Below are 10,418 nucleotides of genomic sequence, written 5' to 3'. Positions count from 1 at the left end.
TCCTGCCCCCCACACCCTCCCCACATTTTATGTGAGGGTGGGAAACTAGCAGCAATTTACTGACAAAGGAATCCATGACCAAGTCAGCAGGAAAACACAACAGAATTCTCCACCCAATGATAGTTCCAGTCTTACTTTCCCATCATTATTGATCATCACACCATTTCCACTTTTATTCCTCATACTTAACCAGCTTATCCTTTAATGTGCTTTGACTGCCACTCATCCATGTCTAAAAAGCATTAACAGAAACCAACAAGTCTATTAAGGAAAGCTATGAAGCCTATGAAAAAAGAACCTAATGAGTGATGAGCCATATTGTTTGTTATTAATCAAGTCAGATAAATAAGTCAAAGAATGAAAAAAAACACTAAGTTTTGACAGGGATTAATCATGCACCTTAGGAACTGTGTATCATGACTATATCTGACCATACTGGCATTGCTTACAAGAATTTTACCCTTTGTTTGGTTCAGCAGTTGTAACACAAAATGAGTAATTATATATTCTATTAGGGACAAAAGTCTGTACTCAGCAGGCTCAGAATCAGTGGGAGAGCCGTACTAGCTGGTACTTAAGCCTTTCTCAGTCAGAAGCTTGAAGACAATTCACAGCTGACTACAGCGAAAAGAAGTTATGGCAGCAGTCACTTCATCCCTTTCCTGCCACAAAGGTTAATACGGAAGGCAACTCGCCGCCTGGTTCAAAATAGGTCGGACTCCATGAGGGCATGGTATCACTTTTCAAGTGAGTTATAATCTTGAAAGTTCCCTCAACAAATCTTACTGTTCAATCACTGGTTGTACTGGAGGCAGATAAATTGCTGATACGAATGCATCTAGTTTGCTCTCTGTTCCATTACTAATTCCCATCCCCATGTTCACTAAACTCGATTATAAGCCTAATGCGCAGTGTTTCTTGCAAATGTATCACATATTCTACATTACCCTTGTCCATTCTTTCTGGAACTTCAAATATGTAACTATAATTATCCGTTCTGTAATCTAAGTCAATTCCTGCATTATGTATTCAGCTCTGATGTTTATTTTCTATTACATTTTTGGGTAGATTTCATTAATTTTCCTATAATTTAAGAGGAGGAGACTATGATTTTTTTGGTGTCCATGGAAATACTGGGTGTTCCTTTTTAAAAATATGAATGATATTGTTGAATCATAAGTTTTTGCAGCATAATATGATATAATTTATCCTGCTAATTTTCCATTTGTTAGCCCCATTTTCCCTGCTCTTTCCCATCACCTTTCAAATTTGTCTCTTTTAAGCGTTCGTCCAAAGCATTAAATAAATCTGTTTCCACCACTGCTGCACAGTGAATTCCAGAAATCAACTACTTAAAAATGTTTACTTCCCATGCCCTTGTATTTTTGCCGTAATTTTTATATCTATGTACCCTGCCCTTGGAACAGGGGAAGTGCTTGCCTCTGTCTATCCTATATCAACCATCCCCAGTCTTCCACATACTTACGTCAGATATCTTCTCAAACTTCATTTTACTCCAAGTAGAATGATGCCAGTTTCTTGGAACCATTCCAGTTTTATTTTCTTGTATCTCTCCAGGAGCTTCAAAACCATTCTAAAGTTAGGTGACTGGAATTAGACACATTGCTACAACTGGGGCATTCAAATGTTTTATTTTGTTTCATCCTCACTGTGGTAACTTCTACTTTACAAAAGACCACTCGACAATTTTATGGCCGAAAGAGCATCTTTATCTGGGACGGCAAATGATATTTACAATACAGAGGCTTCCAGGTACCTCGTGCGGCATGGGTGGTGGAACTATATACGATGCATACTGGGAGTAAAAAGAGCGGAAGTAAAAACCCCGCCAAGCCCAGAAACCCGCCTCTTGTTACCAACAGCTTCCCGATTAGTATTAACTTACTTTTAATAATACTCACATTACAACACTCACCAATTTTATACCTAGATTTTTAAAATTTTACTGAACACTCTGTCAACATGCACTTTTGGGAATATACAGTATGTCAAATATGATCTAATGATGATTTACATTTTAAATTACATAGAACTTCTTGACCATTTAATCTTGTACCATAATTCCTCTTTACTTGATAGTCATAGAGTCATCGAGTTATACAGCAAGGAAGCAGACTGTTCAACTCAACTTATCCATAGCACCCAAGTTGCCTACATAAGATAGCTCTATTTGCCTGCTCAGCCTTCCTCAAATACCTCAAAATCTCAAAACAGGGAGAGAGAGAGAGAGAGGGAGGGAGCGAGGGAGGAAGGAAAGAGAGAGAGAGAGAGAGAGAATGAGAGGGTTTCCCATTTGACCTAGGGTTTGGTGTCATTTGTAAAATTATCATTCATGCCAACCATGTTTCATCCAAGTCAGTGATATTGATGTCAAACAACTGGGGACCCAAAGGTGATCCCTGTGGCACACCACTCGTCAAACGCCTCCACTCTGTAATACAACCCCCTATTACCACACTCTGACTCCTTCAAGCCAATTTTGTCTCCTATTGGCTAGCTCACTCTGACTCCCATATGATCGGATCTTCTAGACCTTGTCAAAATCCTTGCTGAATTCTATTTAGGCAACTTTTACTGCTCTAACATCCTCAAACCTCTTGGTCACTTCCTCAAAAAATTCAATCAAATTGGTGAGGCACAGCTAACCACAAAGACAAGTTGACAATTTCTAATCAGTCCTGATGAAGGGCCTTGGCCCCAAACACTGACTGTTTGTTCATTTCCATTGATGCTGCCTGACCTGCTGAGTTCCTCCAGCGTTTCATATGTGTTGCTTTGGATTCCCAGTATCTGCAGATTTCCTCATGTTTCTAATCTGTCCTCATTTTTCCAAATGCAGACAGATCCTACCTCAGAAAGATTTCCACCATTGACGTAGACCTGCAGCTCTTCTTTTTTTAAAAAAATTTTTTAATTAGTTTTTCAAAACATTTTACAAATTAAAAACCCCAAATCCCAATGAGGAGCATCAATACGGTGCAAAATTAGGCATACAATAACAATATGCTACAAAGGAAGAGAATTTAACAAAAAGGCACCTAAATTAAAGACAAGTAAGCTTAGTGTCCTCCCCAAGCCCCACAACACAAGAAAAAAAACAACAACAACTCCAGACCGACCACCACACAGTATAGAGAGTATAAGTCCGGACAGTCAAACTCCCAGACTGTGAATACACTTAGCAACAGAGGATAATAATGCCTACTACCAGAAAAAAAAAGGGAGCTGAAAGCAAGGGACCGAAAAGAAGAAAAAAAAACCCTAGTCACGAGGAAGGTTATGAAAGTACTCGATAAAAGGTCCCCAGACCTTATGGAACTTTAGATCCGAATTAAGAACTGAATAATGAATTTTTTTGAGGTCCAAGCAGGCCATAATGGACCTGCAGCTCTTCTGTACCAAAGGCATAACATTAGCCAGTCTTCAGTCTACAGGTACCTCACCTGTGGTTAATAATGTCACAAATATCTCTGCCTGGTCCCCACCAATTTTTTCCTTAGTAGTAATATCCTAGGATACATTTGATCACGCCCTGGGGATTCATCCACCAATATTCACTTTAAGGCCTCTATCAGCTCCTCCTTTATAATGTGGATAGATTTCAAGACTTTGTCATTCTCTTCCCTGAACTCTTAAGCTTTCACAGTAACTCCTGACCAGAAATGCTAATTTTTGACTTTGTCCATCTCCTGTGCTTCCACGTAGAGACAATTACATTGATCCTTACGGGGACCAACTCTCTCCTTTGTTTCTCTTTTGTTTTTATATGATATATTTATATGATTTAAAGATTAATGATTAGAATCATTTGTCAAAATTACACTGAAAACAGACATTGTTTGCATTAAATCAGATCAGCGAGGATTGTGTTGGGGCAGCCCACAAATATCATCGTGCTTCCAGCACCAACATAGCATTGCCACAACTTATTAACCCTAACTGTAAATCTTTCGAATGTGGGAGGAAGCCACAGCATTTATTTACAGTGGCGTGAATCGAACTCCGACTGGTGATCGCTGGTGCTGTAAAGTGTGCTGAACACTTCCCTACCACATTGTCCTTTTCCTTACGTGTCAAAGCTACCTCCTGTCCCCTAGTTTCTCCTCCTAACTTCTCTCGTTGTGTGTTCCTACCCGTGCACTGCAACTGCCGTACACACAGTACCACCTAAAACATATACTGCAATTACCATCCGGATTACTCCAGTAGCAAATTACAAGCCCATATCCTCTACCTCAAAAAATAACTAATGAAAAGCATTTAGCGTAGGTCTCACACTCTTCTGTACTCAGTGCTTTATTCATTCATGATGGATAATTTGTTAGACACGCACCCAATCACACCAGCTTCCAGGGTTCAGACACTCCAACTCTCCAGAATATGGATCGCTGGCACAGTGTTTTTAAAGATTCAGACCAGTCCCGCTAATTGGTGGCTATGTTTTGGTGCCATGATTTTACTATTTAAAGAGCACCTGAACCAAAGTTCAATGCTCAGTCATCAGCTCTACTTCAGATTTTCACCTAGCATCTATTTTAGAACCCTTTCCTCGTTTCATCCACATTTCATGTCTCAATTCCGTAAGACCATAAGATACAGGAGCAGAAGTAGGGCATCCAGCCAATCGAGTCTGCTCTGCCATTCAGTCATGGGCTGATCCAGCTCCTCCAGTCATCCCCACTCCCCTGCCTTCTCCCCCTACCCTTGATGCTCTGGCTAATCAAGAATCTATCTATCTCTGCCTTAAATGCACCCAATGACTTGGCCTCCACAGCCACTCATGACAACAAATTCCAAAGATTTACCACCCTCTGACTAAAGTAATTTCTCCTGCATCTCTGTTCTAAATGGATGTCCTTCCATCCTGAAGTCGTGCCCTCTTGTCCTAGAATCCCCTACCATGGGAAATAACTTTACCATATCTAATCTGTTCAGGTCTTTTAACATTTGGAATGTTTCCATGAGATCCCCCTCCACCCCCACTCATTCTCCTGAACTCCAGGGAATACAGCCCAAGAGCTGCCAGACATTCCTCATATAGTAACCCTTTCATTCCTGGAATCATTCTCGTGAATCTTCTCTGAACCCTCTCCAATATCAGTATATCCTTTCTAAAAGGATACAATACTCCAAGTGTGGTGTCACGAGTGTCTCGTAGATCCTCAGCATCACATCCCTGCTCTTATCTTCTATACCTCCAGAAATGAATGTCAACATTGCATTCGCCTTCTTCACCACAGACTCAACCTGGAGGTTAACTTTAGGGTATCCTGCACGAGGATGCCCAAGTCCCTTTGCATCTCTGCATTTTGAATTCTCTCCCCATCTAAGTAATAGTCTGCCCATTTATTTCTTCCACCAAAACGCATGACCATACACTTTCCAACATTGTATTTCATTTTCACTTCTTTGCCCATTCTCCTAAGCTATCTAAGTCTCTCTGCAGGCTCTATGTTTCCTCAACACTACCCACTCCTCCACCTATCTTTGTATCATCGGCAAATTTAATCCATTAACCCCATAGTCCAAATCATTAACATACATCGTAAAAAGCAGCAGTCCCAACATCAACCTCTGTGGGATTCCGGTCCCAAAGAGTCCAGCACTTGGGCCCTAACCATCCTTGCCTCAGTCTCTCATCACATAATTTTTCTGAACTATATCTACTTTCCACAGCCACCAGTCTCTTCCTCATGAGGTGGAGGTGCTATCTTGATGAAGTGAATAAGCCAGACTCCAGAAGCCAGGCCTAAGCAGTGCCAGGGTTTCTCTCATCACACCGAGGGAGACCCATTTGAAAACTTTGCCAGCCACCAAAATCCTACCCCAGATCTGTTGAACATTAGAGCTGCCGAGAACTTTTAATAGATTTTATTGTCTGACAAATTAAGGAAATAATTTCAAAATTAAAATTTATTCGGCATTTTACTGAAAAAAAAGTCAGAAGGTTTCCTGGTTTCCTCAGGAGATGATTCCTCAACATAAATGCCGGGGAATCTCAACAGTGAGGAACTCTGCTCTAGGACCCCATCAGGAATTCAGAGACAAAACAAAAATTACAGATAGTATTCTGAAGCTGTCTGTAGGTTAAGCACATACCTTTGCACTTGTATACATAGAATTCCCAGACATACTTCTTTATCAAGAAGGTAAAGGCTGACAATTCCAACCGGAACATCAATATTCACAAGATCCAGGCAAGTGATTCTTTTTATTTCTGTTGGAATCTACTGATAATTTTTTTGTGGTACATTAATAATTTAAAATGACTCCATTGCAAACCCTGTCAGTGCAACCCAGTCCCCATGTCACTAGACTCTTTTGTCAATGACCTTCGTTCAATGTCAGCTAGTGCTGCTTTTTTGGCTTCCTTTAGGAATGCCAGGAGCATATCGATGTGGTAGGGCCCAGATCCTAGGGGGACAACCCTAGGACCTGAGCCCAAGCTAAATTGTTTGGACAATTTAAACACCGGGCCAGGTGGATTGGAAAGGCGTGGTGTCAGGACCGGAAGCAAGGACCGGATTCTGCTGGCTACTCCCTGACGCTGAGGATATGTCCTGCTACGGCTGCTTCACTACAATTTGCCCCGCTGTGTGATAAACTGAGGCTGAGGCTGTGGGTCTGCTCCAGTCTTTGGGTCTCTTTCGTTCTGAATGATGCTGCTTGTGTTCATTGTTTGCATGATTTGTGTTTTTCCTTCTTCCTCTCTCTGCACATTGAGGTTGGTCTTTATTTTAATTTGGTTTCCTTTGGGTTTCTTGTTTTGCAGCTGCCTGTAAGCAGGCGAGTATCAAGGTTGCTAAATTTCAATTTACTTTCATAATAAATGTACTATGAACACACAGCAGTGCAGGCAATGGAATGAATGGCATTGTAACAGACTGGATAGAAAGTTATCAGGAACTGCAGAATAATAATGAAATATCGTTTATTGCTTCATATTAATGGGTAGTGTATAGTGTAATTCTGCAGTGTTTTGTACTAAGACCACTACTTCTTATAATTATTGAGCCTAATATTATATAGACCTTCAGTACATGACACATTTTCCACGTTTTCAGTGGAAATGTGGAAATTATTTTAATTTGGTTTCCTTTGGGTTTCTTGTTTTGCGGCTGCCTGTAAGCAGACGAATATCAAGGTTGCTTAATTTCAATTTACTTTCATAATAAATGTACTATGAACACACAGCAGTGCAGGCAATGGAATGAATGGCATTGTAACTTACAAAAACAAAAGTCTGGAGAGACCAAACCAGTTCCACTGCTGCAGAGGTTAACAGCTAGAAAACATGGAATGAAGGTGATTGTAAATGTGACATGAAGGGTTTCTGTTTAAATGCACAGCAAATAGTTACGGTGAATTTGGAAACTGCATTAAAGGTTTTGACAGTGAAAGAACACTGACCAACATTTAAAGTAGTAATACATAATCTTCAAGTAAAAAGTCACAAACACTAATGAAAAATACCAATGACTGTTTACTCCTTTCCAGAGATGCTGTCTGACCTGCTGAGTTCCTCCAGCATTTTGTGTGTGTTGCTTTGGATTTCCAGCAGATTTTCTCATGTTTTTAATCAGTCTTCATTTCTCCAACTACAGATAGATCCTACCTCAGTAATTTTTCCACCATTGACGTAGACCTGCAGCTCTTCTGTACCAAAGGCATAACATTAGCCAGTCTTCAGTCTGCAGGTACCTCACCTGTGGTTAATTATGTCACAAATATCTTTGCCTGGTCCCCAGCAATTTTTTTCCTCATCTTCCCATAATATCCTAGGATAGATCTGATCAGGCCTGGGGATTCAATATGCACTTCAAAACTTTTAGCAGCTCCTCTTTTATAATGTGGATAGGTTTCTAGACATCATCATTCTCTTTCCGAATTCTTATGCTTTCGTGGCTTCTCCATAGTAAGTACTGACAAGAAATACTCATTTTTGACCTCATCTAAAACATACACTGCAATTATCCTCAAGATTACTCCAATAGCAACTTCTAAGCCCATATCCTCTACCTCAAAAAATAACTGCATGAATGAAAAGTAGTTAGCATAGGTCCCACACTCTTCTGCACTTTGTGCTTTATTCATTCATGATGGTTAATTTGTTATGACACGCACCCCACCGCGCCGGCTTCCGGGATTTAGTGCTCTAACTCTCTGGAAAATGGATAGCTGGAGTGGCTCCTTTAAAGATTCAGGGCCACCTCAATAATTGGCGGCCATGTTTTGGCACCAGGGTTTTAATACTTAAAGAGTCCCTGAACTGTGGCTCAGTGCTCAATCATCTGCTCTACTTTCGATTTTCACCTAGCATCTAGCTTAGAACCCAGTCCTCATTTCATCTTCATTTTGTGTCTCAACTCCAGACTTGGACACTCCAACACTTGGGTCCTAACCATCCTTGCCTCGGTGTCCCGTCACATAATTTTTCTGGACTATATCTACTTTCCACAGCCACCAATCTCTTCCACATGAGATGGAGGTGCTATCTTGATGAAGTGAATGCACCAGACGCCAGAAGCCAGGCCTAAGCAGTGCCAGGGTTTCTCTCATCACACTGAGGGAGACCCATTTGAAAACTTTGCCAACCACCAAAATCCCTACCCAGATCTGGTGAATGTTAGAGCTGCCGAGAACTTGTAACAGTTTTTATTATCTGACAAATTAAAGAAATAATTTCAATATTAAAATCTATTCAGCATTTTACTGAAAAAATAATAAATCATAAAGTTTCCTGGTTTCCTCCAGGAGATGATTCCTCAACACAAATTTCCATGTTTCTATGTTCTATAAAAGCCGGGGGATCTTAACAGTGAGGATCTCTGCTCTAGGACCCCATCAGGAATTCAGGAGCAAAACAAAATTCACAGTTAGTATTCTGAAGCTGACTGTAGGTTAAGCACATACCTTTGCAGATGTGTGCAAAGAATTCCCAGACATACTTCTTTATCAAGAAGGTAAAGGCTGACAATTCCATCCGGAACATCAATATTCACAAGATCCAGGCAAGTGATTATTTTTATTTCTGTTGAAATCTATTGATCAGTTTTTTGTGGTACATTAATAATTTAAAATGAGTCCATTGCAACCCCTGCAGTGTAATCCAGTCCCCATGTCACTAGACTCTTTTGTCAATGACCTTCATTCAATGTCAGCTAGTTTTTGATGCTTTTTTGGCCTTATTTATGATGCCCAAAGCATATCCATGTGGCAGGCACAGGTCCTAGATGACGTGGTGTTTGGGCAATTTGAACACCAGGCCAGATAAATTGAAAAAGCAGGATGTCGGGACCAGAGGCGAGGGTCGGACCGGTCTGCCCACTGCTCCATGACGCTGAGGCAGAGGTTGTGTCCTGCAACAGCTACCATGAGTTTTGTGTGTAAAGCCTCGCTACGATTTGCCCCGCCCTGTGATGAACTGAGGCTAAGCGTCTGCTCCGAGCTTTGGGCCTATGCACTCACTGTAGTTCTGAATGCTGTTAATTGTGTTTACTGTTTGCACAATACCTCACTCTCTCTCCCTCTCTCCCTCTCTCTCTCTCTCTCTCTCTCTCTCTCTCTCTCTCTCTCTCTCTCTCTCTCTCTCTCTCTCTCTCTCTCTCTCTCTGTGCATTGGGGGTTAGTTGATGAATCTCAAGGTTGTATAATTTATGTGTACTTTCATAATAAATATACTTTGAACTTTGAACATACAATAGTGCAGTCTATGGATTAAAGGAAGCTGTAACAGACTGTATAGAAAGTTATCAGGAAGTGGAGAATAATACATGTTTCAAAAGGGACAGGGAAGGAAGCAAAAGAGGTGGGGGAGTGCATTGCTAATCAAGGATAGCATCATGGCTGCAGAAAAGGAGGAAGTCATGGAGGGATTGTTTTCGGAGTCATTGTGAGTGGAAGTCAGAAACAGGAAGGGGGCAGTAACTCTACTGGGTGCTTTTTATAGCCCCGCCAATAGTAACAGAGACATCAAGGAGCAGATAGGGAGGCAGATTCTGGAATGGTGCAATAATATTAAGATTGTTGTAATGGGTGATTTTAACTTTCCTAATATTGTCTGTTATCTCCTTAGAGCAAGGGGGTTAAATGGGGAGGAGTTTGTTAGGTGTGTTCAGGAAGGTTTTCTGACACAATATGTAGATAAACCAACTTGAGGAGCGGCTGTACTTGATCTGGTATTCGGAAATGAACCTGGTCAGGTATCAGAGCTCTCAATGGAAGAAATTTTTGGAGGTAATAATCACAGCTCTCTCTCCTTTGCCATAGCGCTGGAGAGGGATAGGAGCAGACAACTTGGGAAAACATTTAATTCAGTTAGGGGGAATTATGATGCTATTAAGCAGGAACTTGGGAACATATGTTCTCAGGGAAATGCATGGCAGAAATGTGACAAA

The 10,418-nt window shown here is 40.9% G+C and overlaps 1 protein-coding gene across 1 annotated transcript in view; it reads left to right on the top strand.

Annotated features, from left to right (window-relative positions):
- Window positions 1–619: 619 nt before the first annotated feature.
- The window catches only part of ly75 (lymphocyte antigen 75), a 180,320-nt gene continuing 170,521 nt past the window's right edge, over window positions 620–10,418 (top strand). The window contains exon 1 of the mRNA XM_073047388.1: window positions 620–747. Within this exon, the coding sequence (XP_072903489.1) occupies window positions 723–747 (25 nt within the window). The 5' untranslated portion in view covers window positions 620–722. The remainder of the gene's footprint in view (window positions 748–10,418) is intronic.

Source organism: Hemitrygon akajei, chromosome 5 (genome assembly GCF_048418815.1).
Source record: "Hemitrygon akajei chromosome 5, sHemAka1.3, whole genome shotgun sequence".
In the NCBI taxonomy this organism is placed as follows: Eukaryota; Metazoa; Chordata; class Chondrichthyes; order Myliobatiformes; family Dasyatidae; genus Hemitrygon; species Hemitrygon akajei.
Note: the sequence above shows the minus strand (reverse complement) of the source record. Positions and strands in the feature narration are given on the sequence as shown.